The sequence below is a fragment of the Gouania willdenowi genome, chromosome 9, assembly GCF_900634775.1.
Source record: "Gouania willdenowi chromosome 9, fGouWil2.1, whole genome shotgun sequence".
Lineage (NCBI taxonomy): Eukaryota > Metazoa > Chordata > Actinopteri > Blenniiformes > Gobiesocidae > Gouania > Gouania willdenowi.
In genome coordinates, this window is record NC_041052.1 from 3320327 (window position 1) to 3342752 (window position 22426).

General features: G+C 30.0%; 1 protein-coding gene across 1 annotated transcript in view; it reads left to right on the top strand.

The window, feature by feature from the left end:
• c7a (complement component 7a) overlaps positions 1-22426 on the top strand; it is a 41146-nt gene that overhangs the window by 13721 nt on the left and 4999 nt on the right. Inside the window, exons 14-15 of the mRNA XM_028456889.1 lie at positions 84-216; positions 819-1001. Coding sequence (XP_028312690.1) covers positions 84-216; positions 819-1001 — 316 coding nt within the window. The remainder of the gene's footprint in view (positions 1-83; positions 217-818; positions 1002-22426) is intronic.

The window sequence follows — 22426 nt, forward strand, 5'->3', positions numbered from 1 at the left end:
TAAAACCATGATATGTCCCCTTTAAAGGTTTTGTGAAGTCAGCGTCAAACCAAACCAAACTATGAATGTTATTTTGCTTCTAGGAGCCAAAGGACTTTTACTTCCCAGGTCAAAGAATCGAGTACAGATGCATCCCAGGTTTTCATCTTGTTGGTAACAGCCTTCTAGAATGTGCTGCCAATTTATCCTGGACAGCCAAACCTGGAGTGTGCACAAGTGAGTGTAAAAAACACCCACATAATAATAATAATAATAATAATAATAATAATAATAATAACAATAATAAGGGTTATAGTTAGGGTAAAGCAGTTAAGGTTATTATTATTATACTAATAATTGTATTATTATTATTATTATTATTATTATTATTATTAATAGTAGTAATAATGTTAATGATGATAATTAGTGTAATTATTATTATTGTTTTGACTTAATACTACTACTACTACTACTATAAGTAGTAGTCATAATAATGAATTTAATTATTATCATCATTATTAGTATTATTAACAGTAATAATGATAATAACAATTAATAAGACTAATTTAATAATTATTAGTATAATTAGTATTACGTTTATTTATGATTTACTACGACTACTACTACTACTACTACTAATAATAATAATAAAAATTAGGATTAGAATAATTAGAATATTTTTAGAATAATTAGAATAATTTTTAAGTTAAATTTCAAATAATTTTTGCTGCTAAGCAACATAGCACTTTGTCACCTTTTCTATAAGCAAAGTTCAACAACTATCACCACCTTTCGCCACAATCTAATAAATAACTTGTCATTTTCTCATTTCCTCACAGTTTCCATGTGTAAGCTCAACTCTCTCTCTGATGGAGTCATTGTCACCCCGTTAAAGAGCTTCTATGACATCGGGGATTCAGTGGCCTTGTCCTGTCCAGAGGGTCAACAGCTGCAGGGTCAAACTATCGTCAGGTGTGATGCCAGTCTGAATCTCTCCCCTGACCCAGCCAGCATCACATGCAGTGCAGGTATAAAGTGTGAAGGATCCACCTGGAGATGCTCTGGACTCTTTACTGTTATGCATTAAAAATGTGACGATAATGAAATGTCACAGGATATATCGGCGAGGGTATGAGTGGTATCGCGATATTGTCAAATATCTCAATCAATATTGTTAGAAAATAACATGTCTGTAAGTTAAAGTTTCCTTTACTCAACCAACTGTTTTTAAAGAAATTTACGTTGATATCCTGGTGGGACACATAAACATTTATGTCAGAAATGTTGGTGTTTTTCACGTTTTTTATTTTTTCAACCCAGTTTAAGTTATTTTTAAGCCTTACTATAGACTTACCTCTGATTTTAGGTGACTTTTTTATTCTTGTCATTTTTTGTGCCTTGCTGCATTCTTAGCCCATTTTATGTGCATTATATTTGCTGGAGTTTTATGGGTCTAATGATGGTCTTGACAAATTTTTTTTGAAATTTTTGAAAAAAGATTCTTACCTCCGATTTTGGGTGATTTTTTTATTTTGATAATTTTTTGTACCTCACTGCATTCTTAGCCCATTTTAAGTATGTGCATTATTTTTGCAAGATTTTTTAGGGTCTAATGATGGTCTTAACTTAATTTTTTTGATTTTTTTTAAAAAATTGTGCCTTACTAAAGCCTTAAGTCCGATTTAGGGAGATTTTTCATTTTCTTCGTTTTTTGTGCCTGACTAAATTCTTAGCGCATTTTAAGTATGCACATTATATTTGCATTAGTTTTTAGGGTCTAATAATGGTCTGAACTCAGTTTTTATTTTTTGAAATTTAAAAAAAAATTGCCTTTCTAAAGCCTTACTTCCGATATTGGGTGAATTATGTTTCTGGTAATTTTTGTGCCTCACCGCTTTCTTTGCCCTGTTTAAGTATGTGCATTACATTTTGAGTAGTTTTTAGGATTTAATTATGGTCTAAACTCAATTTTTATCTTTTGAAATTTTTGAAAAATATGTCTTGCTAAAGCCCTACCTTTGATTTTGGGTAATTTTTTATTTAATTTTTTTTTTGGTGCCTGACTAAGTTCTTAGCCTATTTTAAGTATGTGCATTATATTTGCAGTAGTTTTTAGGGTCTAATGATGGTCTTACCTCAATTTTTTTTTTTTTTTTTTTTTTTGAAATTTAAAAAAAATAATGCCTTGCTAAAGCCTTACCTCCAATTGTTAGTGTTTTTTTATTGTTGTCATTTTTTCTGCCTTACCACATTCTTAGTCCATTTAAAGTATGTGCATTACATTTTCAGTAGTTTTTAGGATCTAATCATGTTCTTAACTCAAATTTTAGTTTTTGAAATTTTTGAAAAATATGCCTTACTAAAGCCTTAACTTTGATTTTGGGTAGTTTTTGATTTTTTTTTTTTTTGTTGCTGACTAAGTTCTTAGCCCATTTTGAGTATGTGCATTATATTTGCAGTAGTTTTTAGGGTCTAATGATGGTCTTAACTGGTTTTTTTTTTTTTTTGAAATTTAAAAAAATTTGCCTTGCTAAAGCCTTACCTCTGATTTTGGGTAATTTTGGATTTTCTTTTTTTTGGTGCCTGACTAAGTTCTGAGCCCATTTTAAGTATGTGCATTATATTTGCAGTAGTTTTTAGGGTCTAATGATGGTCTTAACTGAATTTTTTTTTTTTTTTTTTTGAAATTTTAAAAAAAGAGCCTTACTAAAGCCTTATCTCCGATTTTGGGTAATTTTTGATTTTCTTTTTTTTGGTGCCTTATCCCATTTTAAGTATGTGAATTATATTTCCAGTAGTTTTTAGGGTCTAAAGAATGTCTAAACTCAATTTTTTATTTTTTTTTTATTTTAAAAAAATATGCCTTACTAAAGCCTTACCGTCCAGTTTGGGTGGTTCTTGATTTTTGTCAATAACTAGAGCCTTACAAAATTCTGAGTCCATTTTGAGTATGTGCATTATATTTGCAGTAGTTTTTAGGGTCTAATGATGGTCTAAACTCAATTTTAATTTTTTTAAATTTTTGAAAATTATGCCTTACTAAAGCCTTACCTTTGATTTTTGGTGAGTTTTGATTTTCGTCATTTTTTGTGCCTTACTCTATTGTTAGCCCATTTTGAGTATGTGCATTATATTTCCAGTAGTTTTTAGGGTCTAAAGAATGTCTAAACTCAATTTTTTATTTTTTTTTTATTTTTAAAAATATGCCTTTCTAAAGCCTTACCGCCAAATTTGGGTGGTTCATGATTTTTGTCAATAACTAGTGCCTTACAAAATTCTGAGTCCATTTTGAGTATGTGCATTATATTTGCAGTAGTTTTTAGGGTCTAATGATGGTCTTAACTGAATTTTTTTTTTTTTTTTTGAAATTTAAAAAAAAAAAGCCTTACTAAAGCCTTACTTCCGATTTTGGGTAATTTTTGATTTTCTTTTTTTTTTTGGTGCCTTAGCCCATTTTATTTTTTTTTTTTTTTTTTTTTTTTTTTTTTTTTTTTTTTTTTTTTTTTTTTTTTACCTTGTTTGCACATGCTGTTGAAGGTTAACACTACAAGAAGTGCAATCTTTTAACAGCAATGCATATTTTATTATTGCAATTAAATAAATGAATTTATTTCATTGCATAATTGTGACCATCACCAGCCCTCCCTAGGGAAGGGTAAATACTTTATTAAAGGGAGGATGTAAAAGAGAGAGGGCAGTGTTACACCAGGGTGAGGGGGGTGGGGGGGGGGAGTTAACAGGGAGGAGGGATACAAGATAGGAAAACGAATGGGTGGGGAATAATCAATAAGTTTCAAGTGATGTGATGTGAAATTGTGGTTGTGTATATTGTGCTTATTGTTGTGTTATCAAGCCAGTCTGGTGACCAGTGTGCGGCTTAGGAATAATGATGGTGGCTGTGAGCAGAGGAGGAAGTGAGTGGAAGTTACATAGAACAGGTATTTGGGAACAACGTGTCTATGGTTGAGCCCAGTATGAGTGTTATCCCACAGCCCGAGGCCAGTGCGTCCATGACAAATGTGATTCCAAGAGCCGCTACTGCAAAACCCATAAGCCGCCCCCGGGCCCGAAGAAGCAGTCGGGCCAGCAGAAAGAGCGAGAGATCTAGGGGCCCCCGGCGACCACCCCACGGCCAAGCAGCCCCCCGAACGCCCCCAAGGTCCCAAGCCGAGAGGCTGCCATTGCCCCCCCCATACACACCCGAAAAGCCCCCAAGGAGCCAAGGACCCAGCGCACCACGCCACCGACTCCAACCCCCAGGCCCCCCAGCCCCCCACCCCCCCACCACCACCCACACCCCCGCGCCCAGCCCCCCGAGGGGAGGGCCCAGAGAGCCCCCCGCCCGAGACCCCAGCGGAGGAGCCAAAGCCCACGCCCAGCAGACGACCAGAGCCACGCCGAACGGGCAGCCGGCGGGCCCCCGCCGGTGAGCCCAGAGCCAGCAAGGACCCGACCCCAGGCCAGGAGGACCCGGAATGGATGCAGCACCAGGAGCAGCCCGCCCAGGGCGAACGACCACACCCCAAGCCGCATAAGGTACCAGGGGGCCGCTGGGAGTCCCCCCGCCGGTCCCCAGGCACCCCAACCTAGCCCCCCCGGGCGCCCCAGATGCTGATGCCGCCCGCGCCACGAGCTTCAGTTCTTTAAAGCCAGGGACCCCTCCAGAGGCCAAGCCAGACCGCCCCGCCGGGATGTGGCCCCCTAATTTAACCCCGACACTCTGCCTCACGGGGGACTGCCCAAGCAGGGGCCGCACCAGAAGGTATGCAAGGGCGCGGCACGCGCCACCCGCCCCAGAAGACCCCCGCCAGGACCGGCCCGGCCAGCCGGCCAAGCACCCCGGGCCCCAGGAGCACCCCCAGGGACCAGGACCCCCCAAGGGCAAGCCCCCGGGCCAAGCCCCCCGGGACCTTAGCCCATTTTAAGTATGTGAATTATATTTCCAGTAGGTTTTAGGGTCGAATGATGGTCTAAACTCAATTTTTTTTTTTTTTTGAAGTTTAAAAAAAATATGCCTTGCAAAACCCTTATCTCCAATTTTGGGTAATTTTTGATTTTCTTTTTTTGTGTGCCTTTCTCTATTCTTAGCCCATTTTAAGTATGTGCATTATATTTCCAGTAGTTTTTAGGGTCTAAAGAATGTCTAAACTCAAATTTTTTTTTTTTTTTAATTTTTAGAAAATATGCCTTACTAAAGCCTTACCGTCAAATTTGGGTGGTTCTTGATTTTTGTCAATAACTAGTGCCTTACAAAATTCTGAGTCCATTTTGAGTATGTGCATTATATTTGCAGTAGTTTTTAGGGTCCAATGATGGTGTAAACTCAATTTTTTTTTTTTGAAATTTTTAAAAAATATGCCTTACTAAAGCCTTACCTTTGATTTTTGGTGAGTTTTGATTTTCGTCATTTTTTGTGCCTTACTCTATTGTTAGCCCATTTTAAGTATGTGCATTACATTTCCAGTAGTTTTTAGGGTCAAAAGAATGTCTAAACTCAATTTTTATTTTTTTCTATTTTTTAAAAACATGCCTTTCTAAAGCCTTACCGCCAAATTTGGGTGGTTCTTGATCTTTGTCAATAATTAGTGCCTTACAAAATTCTAAGTCCATTTTGAGTATGTGCATTATGTTGGCAGTAGTTTTTAGGGTCTAATAATGGTCTTAACTGATTTTTTTTTTTTTTTTTTTTTGTGAAATGTAAAAAAATATGCCTTTCCTTTGATTTTGGGTAATTTTTGATCTTTTTTTTTTTTCTGTGTTTGACTATGTTCTTGGCCCATTTTAAGTATGTGCATTACATTTTCAGTAGTTTTTGGGAATTAATTATGGTCTCAACTCAAATTTTATTTTTTGAAATTTTTGAGAAATGTGCCTTACTAAAGCCTTATCTTTGATTTTGGGTAATTTTTGATTAATTTTTTTTTCTGTGCTTGACTAAGTTCTTGGCCCTTTTTAAGTATGTGTATTACATTTTCAGTTGTTTTTAGCATCTAATTATGGTCTTAACTCAATTTTTATTTTTTGAAATTTTTGAAAAATATGCCTTTGATTTTGGGTAATTTTTGATTTTTTTTTTTTTTTTTTTGGTGCTGACTAAGTTCTTAAACCATTTTAAGTATGTGAATTATATTTCCAGTAGTTTTTAGGGTCGAATGATGGTCTAAACTCAATTTTTTTTTTTTTTTGAAATTTAAAAAAAATATGCCTTGCAAAACCCTTACTTCCAATTTTGGGTAATTTTTGATTTTCTTTTTTTTGTGCGCCTTTCTCTATTCTTAGCCCATTTTAAGTATGTGCATTATATTTCCAGTAGTTTTTAGGGTCTAAAGAATGTCTAAACTCAATTTTTTTTTTTTTTTTTTAATTTTTAAAAAATATGCCTTATTAAAGCCTTACCGCCAAATTTGGGTGGTTCATGATTTTTGTCAATAACTAGAGCCTTACAAAATTCTGAGTCCATTTTAAGTATGTGCATACATTTTCAGTAGTTTTTAGGATTCTTATTATGGTCTAAACTCAATTTTTATTTTTTTAAATTTTTGAAAAATATGCCTTCGATTTTGGGTAATTTTTGATTTTCTTTTTTTTGGTGCCTTTCTCTATTCTTAGCCCATTTTAAGTATGTGCATTATATCTCCAGTAGTTTTTAGGGTCTATTGATGGTCTAAACTGAATTTTTTTTTTTTTTTTGAAATTTAAAAAAATATACCTTGCTAAAGCCTTTCCTCTGATTTTGGGTCATTTTTGATTTTATTTTTTTTGGTGCCTGACTAAGTTATTAGCCCATGTTAAGTATGTGCATTACATTTTCAGTAGTTTTTAAGGTCTAATGATGTTCTAAACTCATTTTTGATTTTTTGAAATTTTTCAAAAATATGCCTTACTAAAGCCTTATCTTTGATTTTGGGTAATTTTTGATTTTTTTTTTGTTTTGGTGCTGACTAAGTTCTTAGCCCATTTTAAGTATGTGCATTATATTTGCAGTAGTTTTTAGGGTCTAATGATGGTCTTAACTGAAATTCTTTTTTTTTTTGAAATTTAAAAAAAAAAGCCTAACTAAAGCCTTATCTCCGATTTTGGGTAATTTTTGATTTTCTTTTTTTTTGGTGCCTTATCCCATTTTAAGTATGTGAATTATATTTCCAGTAGTTTTTAGGGTCGAATGATGGTCTAAACTCAATTTTTTTTTTTTTTTGAAATTTAAAAAAAATATGCCTTGCAAAACCCTTACCTCCAATTTTGGGTAATTTTTGATTTTCTTTTTTTTGTGTGCCTTTCTCTATTCTTAGCCCATTTTAAGTATGTGCATTATATTTCCAGTAGTTTTTAGGGTCTAATGAATGTCTTAACTGAATTTTTTTTTTTTTTTTTTTTGAAATTTTAAAAAAAGAGCCTTACTAAAGCCTTATCTCCGATTTTGGGTAATTTTTGATTTTCTTTTTTTTGGTGCCTTATCCCATTTTAAGTATGTGAATTATATTTCCAGTAGTTTTTAGGGTCTAAAGAATGTCTAAACTCAATTTTTTATTTTTTTTTTATTTTAAAAAAATATGCCTTACTAAAGCCTTACCGTCCAGTTTGGGTGGTTCTTGATTTTTGTCAATAACTAGAGCCTTACAAAATTCTGAGTCCATTTTGAGTATGTGCATTATATTTGCAGTAGTTTTTAGGGTCTAATGATGGTCTAAACTCAATTTTTATTTTTTTAAATTTTTGAAAAATATGCCTTACTTTTGATTTTGGGTAAATTTTGATTTATTTATATTTTTTCTGTGCCTAAGTTCTAAGCCCATTTTAAGTATGTGCATACATTTTCAGTAGTTTTTAGGATTCTTATTATGGTCTAAACTCAATTTTTTTTTTTTTAAATTTTTGAAAAATATGCCTTACTAAAGCCTTACCTTTGATTTTTGGTGAGTTTTGATTTTCGTCATTTTTTGTGCCTTACTCTATTGTTAGCCCATTTTAAGTTTGTGCATTACATTTCCAGTAGTTTTTAGGGTCAAAAGAATGTCTAAACTCAATTTTTATTTTTTTCTATTTTTAAAAAATATGCCTTACTAAACCCTTACCTCCAATTTTGGGTCATTTTTGATTTTCTTTTTTTTTTGTGCCTTACTCTATTCTTAGCCCATTTTAAGTGTGTGCATTATATTTCCAGTAGTTTTTAGGGTCTAAAGAATGTCTAAATTCAATTTTTTTTTTTTTTTTTTAATTTTTAAAAAATATGCCTTACTAAAGCCTTACCGCCAAATTTAGGTGGTTTATAATTTTTGTCAATAACTAGTGCCTTACAAAATTCTGAGTCCATTTTGAGTATGTGCATTATATTTGCAGTAGTTTTTAGGGTCTAATGATGGTCTTAACTGAATTTTTTTTTTTTTTTTTGAAATTTAAAAAAAAAAAGCCTTACTAAAGCCTTACCTCCGATTTTGGGTAATTTTTGGTTTTCTTTTTTTTTGGTGCCTTAGCCCATTTTAAGTATGTGAATTATATTTCCAGTAGTTTTTAGGGTCGAATGATGGTCTAAACTCAATTTTTTTTTTTTTTTTTGAAATTTAAAAAAAATATGCCTTGCAAAACCCTTATCTCCAATTTTGGGTTATTTTTGATTTTCTTTTTTTTGTGTGCCTTTCTCTTTTCTTAGCCCATTTTAAGTATGTGCATTATATTTCCAGTAGGGACTTAAGGTCTAAAGAATGTCTAAACTTAATTTTTTTTTTTTTTTTAATTTTTAAAAAATATGCCTTACTAAAGCCTTACCGTCAAATTTGGGTGGTTCTTGATTTTTGTCAATAACTAGAGCCTTACAAAAATCTGAGTCCATTTTGAGTATGTGCATTATATTTGCAGTAATTTTTAGGGTCTAATGATGGTCTAAACTCAATTTTTTTTTTTTTTTTTTGAAATTTAAAAAAAATATGCCTTGCTAAAGCCTTACCTCCGATTTTGGGTCATTTTTGATTTTATTTTTTTTGGTGCCTGACTAAGTTCTTAGCCCATGTTAAGTATGTGCATTACATTTTCAGTAGTTTTTAGGAGCTAATGATGTTCTAAACTCATTTTTTATTTTTTGAAATTTTTGAAAAATATGCCTTTCTAAAGCCTTACCTTTGATTTTGGGTAATTTTTGATTTTTTTTTTTTTTTGGTGCTGACTAAGTTCTTAGCCCATTTTAAGTATGTGCATTATATTTGCAGTAGTTTTTAGGGTCTAATGATGGTCTTAACTCAATTTTTTTTTTTTTTTTTTTTAAATAAAATTAAATATGCCTTGCTAAAGCCTGATCTCCGATTTTGGGTGACTCTTTCTTCTTTCTTCATTTTTAGTGCCGTACTGCATTCTTAGTCTATTTTCGGTATGTGCATTATATTTGCATTAGTTTTTAGGTTCTAATGATGGTCTTAACTTATTCTTTTTTGTAATTGATGAGAATGAACCTTTCGATAGCGTTAACTCAAAATTTTAGGTATTTTTCACATTTTTCATGCATTTTCATTGAAGTTTAGGTGTGCTCATCATATTTTAACTAGTTTTTAGGGTCTTCTCTCAGAAAAAAGAAAAATCTGAATTTTTATGTCTTGCAAGAGACTTATCTCAGAAATTACTTTCCTTAGTTTTAACTTGCACTGCACATTGGAGGTTATATTTTTCGATGGTCTCCCATCCAAGTATTACCCTGGCCTGGCCCAGCTGAGCTTCTGAAGCTTAATGAGATCAGACAATGACTGACTGGAATGGCCACGTATAGATAAGTCTCAGAACTGTGGGTGTTCTTCACATTTTTTACTTTTTGATTTTTTTTTCTGTGCTGACTAAGTTCTTAGCCCATTTTAAGTATGTGCATTATATTTGCAGTAGTTTTTAGGGTCTAATGATGGTCTTAACTGATTTTTTTTTTTTTTTTTTTTTTGTGAAATGTAAAAAAATATGCCTTTCCTTTGATTTTGGGTAATTTTTGATCTTTTTTTTTCTTTCTGTGTTTGACTATGTTCTTGGCCCATTTTAAGTATGTGCATTACATTTTCAGTAGTTTTTGGGAATTAATTATGGTCTCAACTCAAATTTTATTTTTTGAAATTTTTGAGAAATGTGCCTTACTAAAGCCTTATCTTTGATTTTGGGTAATTTTTGATTAATTTTTTTTTCTGTGCTTGACTAAGTTCTTGGCCCTTTTTAAGTATGTGTATTACATTTTCAGTTGTTTTTAGCATCTAATTATGGTCTTAACTCAATTTTTATTTTTGAAATTTTTGAAAAATATGCCTTTGATTTTGGGTAATTTTTGATTTTTTTTTTTTTTTTTTTGGTGCTGACTAAGTTCTTAAACCATTTTAAGTATGTGAATTATATTTCCAGTAGTTTTTAGGGTCGAATGATGGTCTAAACTCAATTTTTTTTTTTTTTTGAAATTTAAATAAAATATGCCTTGCAAAACCCTTACTTCCAATTTTGGGTAATTTTTGATTTTCTTTTTTTTGTGCGCCTTTCTCTATTCTTAGCCCATTTTAAGTATGTGCATTATATTTCCAGTAGTTTTTAGGGTCTAAAGAATGTCTAAACTCAATTTTTTTTTTTTTTTTTTAATTTTTAAAAAATATGCCTTATTAAAGCCTTACCGCCAAATTTGGGTGGTTCATGATTTTTGTCAATAACTAGAGCCTTACAAAATTCTGAGTCCATTTTAAGTATGTGCATACATTTTCAGTAGTTTTTAGGATTCTTATTATGGTCTAAACTCAATTTTTATTTTTTTAAATTTTTGAAAAATATGCCTTACTAAAGCCTTGTCTTCGATTTTGGGTAATTTTTGATTTTCTTTTTTTTGGTGCCTTTCTCTATTCTTAGCCCATTTTAAGTATGTGCATTATATCTCCAGTAGTTTTTAGGGTCTATTGATGGTCTAAACTGAATTTTTTTTTTTTTTTTTAAATTTAAAAAAATATACCTTGCTAAAGCCTTTCCTCTGATTTTGGGTCATTTTTGATTTTATTTTTTTTGGTGCCTGACTAAGTTATTAGCCCATGTTAAGTATGTGCATTACATTTTCAGTAGTTTTTAAGGTCTAATGATGTTCTAAACTCATTTTTTATTTTTTGAAATTTTTCAAAAATATGCCTTACTAAAGCCTTATCTTTGATTTTGGGTAATTTTTGATTTTTTTTTTGTTTTGGTGCTGACTAAGTTCTTAGCCCATTTTAAGTATGTGCATTATATTTGCAGTAGTTTTTAGGGTCTAATGATGGTCTTAACTGAAATTCTTTTTTTTTTTTGAAATTTAAAAAAAAAAGCCTAACTAAAGCCTTATCTCCGATTTTGGGTAATTTTTGATTTTCTTTTTTTTTGGTGCCTTATCCCATTTTAAGTATGTGAATTATATTTCCAGTAGTTTTTAGGGTCGAATGATGGTCTAAACTCAATTTTTTTTTTTTTTTTGAAATTTAAAAAAAATATGCCTTGCAAAACCCTTATCTCCAATTTTGGTTAATTTTTGATTTTCTTTTTTTTGTGTGCCTTTCTTTATTCTTAGCCCATTTTAAGTATGTGCATTATATTTCCAGTAGTTTTTAGGGTCTAATGATGGTCTTAACTGAATTTTTTTTTTTTTTTTTTTTGAAATTTTAAAAAAAGAGCCTTACTAAAGCCTTATCTCCGATTTTGGGTAATTTTTGATTTTCTTTTTTTTGGTGCCTTATCCCATTTTAAGTATGTGAATTATATTTCCAGTAGTTTTTAGGGTCTAAAGAATGTCTAAACTCAATTTTTTATTTTTTTTTTATTTTAAAAAAATATGCCTTACTAAAGCCTTACCGTCCAGTTTGGGTGGTTCTTGATTTTTGTCAATAACTAGAGCCTTACAAAATTCTGAGTCCATTTTGAGTATGTGCATTATATTTGCAGTAGTTTTTAGGGTCTAATGATGGTCTAAACTCAATTTTTATTTTTTTAAATTTTTGAAAAATATGCCTTACTTTTGATTTTGGGTAAATTTTGATTTATTTATATTTTTTCTGTGCCTAAGTTCTAAGCCCATTTTAAGTATGTGCATACATTTTCAGTAGTTTTTAGGATTCTTATTATGGTCTAAACTCAATTTTTTTTTTTTTTAATTTTTGAAAAATATGCCTTACTAAAGCCCTACCTTTGATTTTTGGTGAGTTTGATTTTCGTCATTTTTTGTGCCTTACTCTATTGTTAGCCCATTTTAAGTTTGTGCATTACATTTCCAGTAGTTTTTAGGGTCAAAAGAATGTCTAAACTCAATTTTTATTTTTTTCTATTTTTAAAAAATATGCCTTACTAAAGCCTTACCGCCAAATTTGGGTCATTTTTGATTTTCTTTTTTTTTTTGTGCCTTACTCTATTCTTAGCCCATTTTAAGTGTGTGCATTATATTTCCAGTAGTTTTTAGGGTCTAAAGAATGTCTAAATTCAATTTTTTTTTTTTTTTTTTTTTAATTTTTAAAAAATATGCCTTACTAAAGCCTTACCGCCAAATTTAGGTGGTTCTTGATTTTTGTCAATAACTAGTGCCTTACAAAATTCTGAGTCCATTTTGAGTATGTGCATTATATTTGCAGTAGTTTTTAGGGTCTAATGATGGTCTTAACTGAATTTTTTTTTTTTTTTTTTTTAAATTTAAAAAAAAAAAAGCCTTACTAAAGCCTTACCTCCGATTTTGGGTAATTTTTGATTTTCTTTTTTTTTGGTGCCTTTCTCTATTCTTAGCCCATTTTAAGTATGTGCATTATATTTGCAGTAGTTTTTAGGGTCTAATGATGGGCTTAACTGAATTTTTTTTTTTTTTTTGAAATTTAAAAAAAAAAAGCCTTACTAAAGCCTTACCTCCGATTTTGGGTAATTTTTGATTTTCTTTTTTTTTGGTGCCTTAGCCCATTTTAAGTATGTGAATTATATTTCCAGTAGTTTTTAGGGTCGAATGATGGTCTAAACTCAATTTTTTTTTTTTTTTTTGAAATTTAAAAAAATATGCCTTGCAAAACCCTTATCTCCAATTTTGGGTTATTTTTGATTTTCTCTTTTTTGTGTGCCTTTCTCTTTTCTTAGCCCATTTTAAGTATGTGCATTATATTTCCAGTAGGGACTTAGGGTCTAAAGAATGTCTAAACTTAATTTTTTTTTTTTTTTTTAATTTTTAAAAAATATGCCTTACTAAAGCCTTACCGTCAATTTGGGTGGTTCTTGATTTTTGTCAATAACTAGAGCCTTACAAAAATCTGAGTCCATTTTGAGTATGTGCATTATATTTGCAGTAATTTTTAGGGTCTAATGATGGTCTTAACTCAATTTTTTTTTTTTTTTTTTAAATAAAATTAAATATGCCTTGCTAAAGCCTGATCTCCGATTTTGGGTGACTCTTTCTTCTTTCTTCATTTTTAGTGCCGTACTGCATTCTTAGTCTATTTTCGGTATGTGCATTATATTTGCATTAGTTTTTAGGTTCTAATGATGGTCTTAACTTATTCTTTTTTTGTAATTGATGAGAATGAACCTTTCGATAGCGTTAACTCAAACTTTTAGGTATTTTTCACATTTTTCATGCATTTTCATTGAAGTTTAGGTGTGCTCATCATATTTTAACTAGTTTTTAGGGTCTTTTCTCAGAAAAAAGAAAAATCTGAATTTTTATGTCTTGCAAGAGCCTTATCTCAGAAATTACTTTCCTTAGTTTTAACTTGCACTGCACATTGGAGGTTATATTTTTCGATGGTCTCCCATCCAAGTATTACCCTGGCCTGGCCCAGCTGAGCTTCTGAAGCTTAATGAGATCAGACAATGACTGACTGGAATGGCCACGTATAGATAAGTCTCAGAACTGTGGGTGTTCTTCACATTTTTTACTTTTTGATTTTTTTTTCTGTGCTGACTAAGTTCTTAGCCCATTTTAAGTATGTGCATTATATTTGCAGTAGTTTTTAGGGTCTAATGATGGTCTTAACTGATTTTTTTTTTTTTTTTTTTTTGTGAAATGTAAAAAAATATGCCTTTCCTTTGATTTTGGGTAATTTTTGATCTTTTTTTTTCTTTCTGTGTTTGACTATGTTCTTGGCCCATTTTAAGTATGTGCATTACATTTTCAGTAGTTTTTGGGAATTAATTATGGTCTCAACTCAAATTTTATTTTTTGAAATTTTTGAGAAATGTGCCTTACTAAAGCCTTATCTTTGATTTTGGGTAATTTTTGATTAATTTTTTTTTCTGTGCTTGACTAAGTTCTTGGCCCTTTTTAAGTATGTGTATTACATTTTCAGTTGTTTTTAGCATCTAATTATGGTCTTAACTCAATTTTTATTTTTTGAAATTTTTGAAAAATATGCCTTTGATTTTGGGTAATTTTTGATTTTTTTTTTTTTTTTTTTGGTGCTGACTAAGTTCTTAAACCATTTTAAGTATGTGAATTATATTTCCAGTAGTTTTTAGGGTCGAATGATGGTCTAAACTCAATTTTTTTTTTTTTTGAAATTTAAATAAAATATGCCTTGCAAAACCCTTACTTCCAATTTTGGGTAATTTTTGATTTTCTTTTTTTTGTGCGCCTTTCTCTATTCTTAGCCCATTTTAAGTATGTGCATTATATTTCCAGTAGTTTTTAGGGTCTAAAGAATGTCTAAACTCAATTTTTTTTTTTTTTTTTTAATTTTTAAAAAATATGCCTTATTAAAGCCTTACCGCCAAATTTGGGTGGTTCATGATTTTTGTCAATAACTAGAGCCTTACAAAATTCTGAGTCCATTTTAAGTATGTGCATACATTTTCAGTAGTTTTTAGGATTCTTATTATGGTCTAAACTCAATTTTTATTTTTTTAAATTTTTGAAAAATATGCCTTACTAAAGCCTTGTCTTCGATTTTGGGTAATTTTTGATTTTCTTTTTTTTGGTGCCTTTCTCTATTCTTAGCCCATTTTAAGTATGTGCATTATATCTCCAGTAGTTTTTAGGGTCTATTGATGGTCTAAACTGAATTTTTTTTTTTTTTTTAAATTTAAAAAAATATACCTTGCTAAAGCCTTTCCTCTGATTTTGGGTCATTTTTGATTTTATTTTTTTTGGTGCCTGACTAAGTTATTAGCCCATGTTAAGTATGTGCATTACATTTTCAGTAGTTTTTAAGGTCTAATGATGTTCTAAACTCATTTTTTATTTTTTGAAATTTTTCAAAAATATGCCTTACTAAAGCCTTATCTTTGATTTTGGGTAATTTTTGATTTTTTTTTTGTTTTGGTGCTGACTAAGTTCTTAGCCCATTTTAAGTATGTGCATTATATTTGCAGTAGTTTTTAGGGTCTAATGATGGTCTTAACTGAAATTCTTTTTTTTTTTTGAAATTTAAAAAAAAAGCCTAACTAAAGCCTTATCTCCGATTTTGGGTAATTTTTGATTTTCTTTTTTTTTGGTGCCTTATCCCATTTTAAGTATGTGAATTATATTTCCAGTAGTTTTTAGGGTCGAATGATGGTCTAAACTCAATTTTTTTTTTTTTTTTGAAATTTAAAAAAAATATGCCTTGCAAAACCCTTATCTCCAATTTTGGTTAATTTTTGATTTTCTTTTTTTTGTGTGCCTTTCTTTATTCTTAGCCCATTTTAAGTATGTGCATTATATTTCCAGTAGTTTTTAGGGTCTAATGATGGTCTTAACTGAATTTTTTTTTTTTTTTTTTGAAATTTTAAAAAAAGAGCCTTACTAAAGCCTTATCTCCGATTTTGGGTAATTTTTGATTTTCTTTTTTTTGGTGCCTTATCCCATTTTAAGTATGTGAATTATATTTCCAGTAGTTTTTAGGGTCTAAAGAATGTCTAAACTCAATTTTTTATTTTTTTTTTATTTTAAAAAAATATGCCTTACTAAAGCCTTACCGTCCAGTTTGGGTGGTTCTTGATTTTTGTCAATAACTAGAGCCTTACAAAATTCTGAGTCCATTTTGAGTATGTGCATTATATTTGCAGTAGTTTTTAGGGTCTAATGATGGTCTAAACTCAATTTTTATTTTTTTAAATTTTTGAAAAATATGCCTTACTTTGATTTTGGGTAAATTTTGATTTATTTATATTTTTTCTGTGCCTAAGTTCTAAGCCCATTTTAAGTATGTGCATACATTTTCAGTAGTTTTTAGGATTCTTATTATGGTCTAAACTCAATTTTTTTTTTTTTTAATTTTTGAAAAATATGCCTTACTAAAGCCCTACCTTTGATTTTTGGTGAGTTTTGATTTTCGTCATTTTTTGTGCCTTACTCTATTGTTAGCCCATTTTAAGTTTGTGCATTACATTTCCAGTAGTTTTTAGGGTCAAAAGAATGTCTAAACTCAATTTTTATTTTTTTCTATTTTTAAAAAATATGCCTTACTAAAGCCTTACCGCCAAATTTGGGTCATTTTTGATTTTCTTTTTTTTTTTGTGCCTTACTCTATTCTTAGCCCATTTTAAGTGTGTGCATTATATTTCCAGTAGTTTTTAGGGTCTAAAGAATGTCTAAATTCAATTTTTTTTTTTTTTTTTTTTAATTTTAAAAAAATATGCCTTACTAAAGCCTTACCGCCAAATTTAGGTGGTTCTTGATTTTTGTCAATAACTAGTGCCTTACAAAATTCTGAGTCCATTTTGAGTATGTGCATTATATTTGCAGTAGTTTTTAGGGTCTAATGATGGTCTTAACTGAATTTTTTTTTTTTTTTTTTAAATTTAAAAAAAAAAAGCCTTACTAAAGCCTTACCTCCGATTTTGGGTAATTTTTGATTTTCTTTTTTTTTTGGTGCCTTTCTCTATTCTTAGCCCATTTTAAGTATGTGCATTATATTTGCAGTAGTTTTTAGGGTCTAATGATGGGCTTAACTGAATTTTTTTTTTTTTTTTGAAATTTAAAAAAAAAAAGCCTTACTAAAGCCTTACCTCCGATTTTGGGTAATTTTTGATTTTCTTTTTTTTTGGTGCCTTAGCCCATTTTAAGTATGTGAATTATATTTCCAGTAGTTTTTAGGGTCGAATGATGGTCTAAACTCAATTTTTTTTTTTTTTTTTGAAATTTAAAAAAAATATGCCTTGCAAAACCCTTATCTCCAATTTTGGGTTATTTTTGATTTTCTCTTTTTTGTGTGCCTTTCTCTTTTCTTAGCCCATTTTAAGTATGTGCATTATATTTCCAGTAGGGACTTAGGGTCTAAAGAATGTCTAAACTTAATTTTTTTTTTTTTTTTTAATTTTTAAAAAATATGCCTTACTAAAGCCTTACCGTCAAATTTGGGTGGTTCTTGATTTTTGTCAATAACTAGAGCCTTACAAAAATCTGAGTCCATTTTGAGTATGTGCATTATATTTGCAGTAATTTTTAGGGTCTAATGATGGTCTTAACTCAATTTTTTTTTTTTTTTTTTTAAATAAAATTAAATATGCCTTGCTAAAGCCTGATCTCCGATTTTGGGTGACTCTTTCTTCTTTCTTCATTTTTAGTGCCGTACTGCATTCTTAGTCTATTTTCGGTATGTGCATTATATTTGCATTAGTTTTTAGGTTCTAATGATGGTCTTAACTTATTCTTTTTTGTAATTGATGAGAATGAACCTTTCGATAGCGTTAACTCAAACTTTTAGGTATTTTTCACATTTTTCATGCATTTTCATTGAAGTTTAGGTGTGCTCATCATATTTTAACTAGTTTTTAGGGTCTTTTCTCAGAAAAAAGAAAAATCTGAATTTTTATGTCTTGCAAGAGCCTTATCTCAGAAATTACTTTCCTTAGTTTTAACTTGCACTGCACATTGGAGGTTATATTTTTCGATGGTCTCCCATCCAAGTATTACCCTGGCCTGGCCCAGCTGAGCTTCTGAAGCTTAATGAGATCAGACAATGACTGACTGGAATGGCCACGTATAGATAAGTCTCAGAACTGTGGGTGTTCTTCACATTTTTTACTTTTTGATTTTTTTTCTGTGCTGACTAAGTTCTTAGCCCATTTTAAGTATGTGCATTATATTTGCAGTAGTTTTTAGGGTCTAATGATGGTCTTAACTGATTTTTTTTTTTTTTTTTTTTTTGTGAAATGTAAAAAAATATGCCTTTCCTTTGATTTTGGGTAATTTTTGATCTTTTTTTTTCTTTCTGTGTTTGACTATGTTCTTGGCCCATTTTAAGTATGTGCATTACATTTTCAGTAGTTTTTGGGAATTAATTATGGTCTCAACTCAAATTTTATTTTTTGAAATTTTTGAGAAATGTGCCTTACTAAAGCCTTATCTTTGATTTTGGGTAATTTTTGATTAATTTTTTTTTCTGTGCTTGACTAAGTTCTTGGCCCTTTTAAGTATGTGTATTACATTTTCAGTTGTTTTTAGCATCTAATTATGGTCTTAACTCAATTTTTATTTTTTGAAATTTTTGAAAAATATGCCTTTGATTTTGGGTAATTTTTGATTTTTTTTTTTTTTTTTTTTTGGTGCTGACTAAGTTCTTAAACCATTTTAAGTATGTGAATTATATTTCCAGTAGTTTTTAGGGTCGAATGATGGTCTAAACTCAATTTTTTTTTTTTTTTTGAAATTTAAAAAAAATATGCCTTGCAAAACCCTTACTTCCAATTTTGGGTAATTTTTGATTTTCTTTTTTTTGTGTGCCTTTCTCTATTCTTAGCCCATTTTAAGTATGTGCATTATATTTCCAGTAGTTTTTAGGGTCTAAAGAATGTCTAAACTCAATTTTTTTTTTTTTTTTTAATTTTTAAAAAATATGCCTTATTAAAGCCTTACCGCCAAATTTGGGTGGTTCATGATTTTTGTCAATAACTAGAGCCTTACAAAATTCTGAGTCCATTTTAAGTATGTGCATACATTTTCAGTAGTTTTTAGGATTCTTATTATGGTCTAAACTCAATTTTTATTTTTTTAAATTTTTGAAAAATATGCTTTACTAAAGCCTTGTCTTCGATTTTGGGTAATTTTTGATTTTCTTTTTTTTTGGTGCCTTTCTCTATTCTTAGCCCATTTTAAGTATGTGCATTATATCTCCAGTAGTTTTTAGGGTCTATTGATGGTCTAAACTGAATTTTTTTTTTTTTTTTGAAATTTAAAAAAATATGCCTTGCTAAAGCCTTTCCTCTGATTTTGGGTCATTTTTGATTTTATTTTTTTTGGTGCCTGACTAAGTTATTAGCCCATGTTAAGTATGTGCATTACATTTTCAGTAGTTTTTAAGGTCTAATGATGTTCTAAACTCATTTTTTATTTTTTGAAATTTTTCAAAAATATGCCTTACTAAAGCCTTATCTTTGATTTTGGGTAATTTTTGATTTTTTTTTTGTTTTGGTGCTGACTAAGTTCTAAGCCCATTTTAAGTATGTGCATTATATCTCCAGTAGTTTTTAGGGTCTATTGATGGTCTAAACTGAATTTTTTTTTTTTTTTTGAAATTTAAAAAAATATGCCTTGCTAAAGCCTTATCTCCGATTTTGGGTCATTTTTGATTTTATTTTTTTTGGTGCCTGACTAAGTTATTAGCCCATGTTAAGTATGTGCATTACATTTTCAGTAGTTTTTAAGGTCTAATGATGTTCTAAACTCATTTTTTATTTTTTGAAATTTTTCAAAAATATGCCTTACTAAAGCCTTATCTTTGATTTTGGGTAATTTTTGATTTTTTTTTTGTTTTGGTGCTGACTAAGTTCTAAGCCCATCATAAGTATGTGCATTATATTTGCAGTAGTTTTTAGGGTCTAATGATGGTCTTAACTGAAATTCTTTTTTTTTTTTGAAATTTAAAAAAAAAAGCCTAACTAAAGCCTTATCTCCGATTTTGGGTAATTTTTGATTTTCTTTTTTTTTGGTGCCTTATCCCATTTTAAGTATGTGAATTATATTTCCAGTAGTTTTTAGGGTCGAATGATGGTCTAAACTCAATTTTTTTTTTTTTTTTGAAATTTAAAAAAAATATGCCTTGCAAAACCCTTACCTCCAATTTTGGGTAATTTTTGATTTTCTTTTTTTTGTGTGCCTTTCTCTATTCTTAGCCCATTTTAAGTATGTGCATTATATTTCCAGTAGTTTTTAGGGTCTAATGATGGTCTTAACTGAATTTTTTTTTTTTTTTTTTGAAATTTAAAAAAAAAAGCCTTACTAAAGCCTTATCTCCGATTTTGGGTAATTTTTGATTTTCTTTTTTTTTGGTGCCTTATCCCATTTTAAGTATGTGAATTATATTTCCAGTAGTTTTTAGGGTCTAAAGAATGTCTAAACTCAATTTTTTATTTTTTTTTTATTTTAAAAAATATGCCTTACTAAAGCCTTACCGTCCAGTTTGGGTGGTTCTTGATTTTTGTCAATAACTAGAGCCTTACAAAATTCTGAGTCCATTTTGAGTATGTGCATTATATTTGCAGTAGTTTTTAGGGTCTAATGATGGTCTAAACTCAATTTTTATTTTTTTAAATTTTTGAAAAATATGCCTTACTATAGCCTTACTTTTGATTTTGGGTAAATTTTGATTTATTTATATTTTTTCTGTGCCTAAGTTCTAAGCCCATTTTAAGTATGTGCATACATTTTCAGTAGTTTTTAGGATTCTTATTATGGTCTAAACTCAATTTTTTTTTTTTTAAATTTTTGAAAAATATGCCTTACTAAAGCCTTACCTTTGATTTTTGGTGAGTTTTGATTTTCGTCATTTTTTGTGCCTTACTCTATTGTTAGCCCATTTTAAGTTTGTGCATTACATTTCCAGTAGTTTTTAGGGTCAAAAGAATGTCTAAACTCAATTTTTATTTTTTTCTATTTTTAAAAAATATGCCTTACTAAAGCCTTACCGCCAAATTTGGGTCATTTTTGATTTTCTTTTTTTTTTTTGTGCCTTACTCTATTCTTAGCCCATTTTAAGTGTGTGCATTATATTTCCAGTAGTTTTTAGGGTCTAAAGAATGTCTAAATTCAATTTTTTTTTTTTTTTTTTTTTTAATTTTTAAAAAATATGCCTTACTAAAGCCTTACCGCCAAATTTAGGTGGTTCTTGATTTTTGTCAATAACTAGTGCCTTACAAAATTCTGAGTCCATTTTGAGTATGTGCATTATATTTGCAGTAGTTTTTAGGGTCTAATGATGGTCTTAACTGAATTTTTTTTTTTTTTTTTTAAATTTAAAAAAAAAAAAGCCTTACTAAAGCCTTACCTCCGATTTTGGGCGAATTTTTAATTTTCTTTTTTTTTGGTGCCTTTCTCTATTCTTAGCCCATTTTAAGTATGTGCATTATATTTGCAGTAGTTTTAGGGTCTAATGATGGTCTTAACTGAAATTCTTTTTTTTTTTTGAAATTTAAAAAAAAAAGCCTAACTAAAGCCTTATCTCCGATTTTGGGTAATTTTTGATTTTCTTTTTTTTTTGGTGCCTTATCCCATTTTAAGTATGTGAATTATATTTCCAGTAGTTTTTAGGGTCGAATGATGGTCTAAACTCAATTTTTTTTTTTTTTTTGAAATTTAAAAAAAATATGCCTTGCAAAACCCTTACCTCCAATTTTGGGTAATTTTTGATTTTCTTTTTTTTGTGTGCCTTTCTCTATTCTTAGCCCATTTTAAGTATGTGCATTATATTTCCAGTAGTTTTTAGGGTCTAATGATGGTCTTAACTGAATTTTTTTTTTTTTTTTTGAAATTTAAAAAAAAAAGCCTTACTAAAGCCTTATCTCCGATTTTGGGTAATTTTTGATTTTCTTTTTTTTTGGTGCCTTATCCCATTTTAAGTATGTGAATTATATTTCCAGTAGTTTTTAGGGTCTAAAGAATGTCTAAACTCAATTTTTATTTTTTTTTTATTTTAAAAAAATATGCCTTACTAAAGCCTTACCGTCCAGTTTGGGTGGTTCTTGATTTTGTCAATAACTAGAGCCTTACAAAATTCTGAGTCCATTTTGAGTATGTGCATTATATTTGCAGTAGTTTTTAGGGTCTAATGATGGTCTAAACTCAATTTTTATTTTTTTAAATTTTTGAAAAATATGCCTTACTATAGCCTTACTTTTGATTTTGGGTAAATTTTGATTTATTTATATTTTTTCTGTGCCTAAGTTCTAAGCCCATTTTAAGTATGTGCATACATTTTCAGTAGTTTTTAGGATTCTTATTATGGTCTAAACTCAATTTTTTTTTTTTTTAAATTTTTGAAAAATATGCCTTACTAAAGCCTTACCTTTGATTTTTGGTGAGTTTTGATTTTCGTCATTTTTTGTGCCTTACTCTATTGTTAGCCCATTTTAAGTTTGTGCATTACATTTCCAGTAGTTTTTAGGGTCAAAAGAATGTCTAAACTCAATTTTTATTTTTTTCTATTTTTAAAAAATATGCCTTACTAAAGCCTTACCGCCAAATTTGGGTCATTTTTGATTTTCTTTTTTTTTTTGTGCCTTACTCTATTCTTAGCCCATTTTAAGTGTGTGCATTATATTTCCAGTA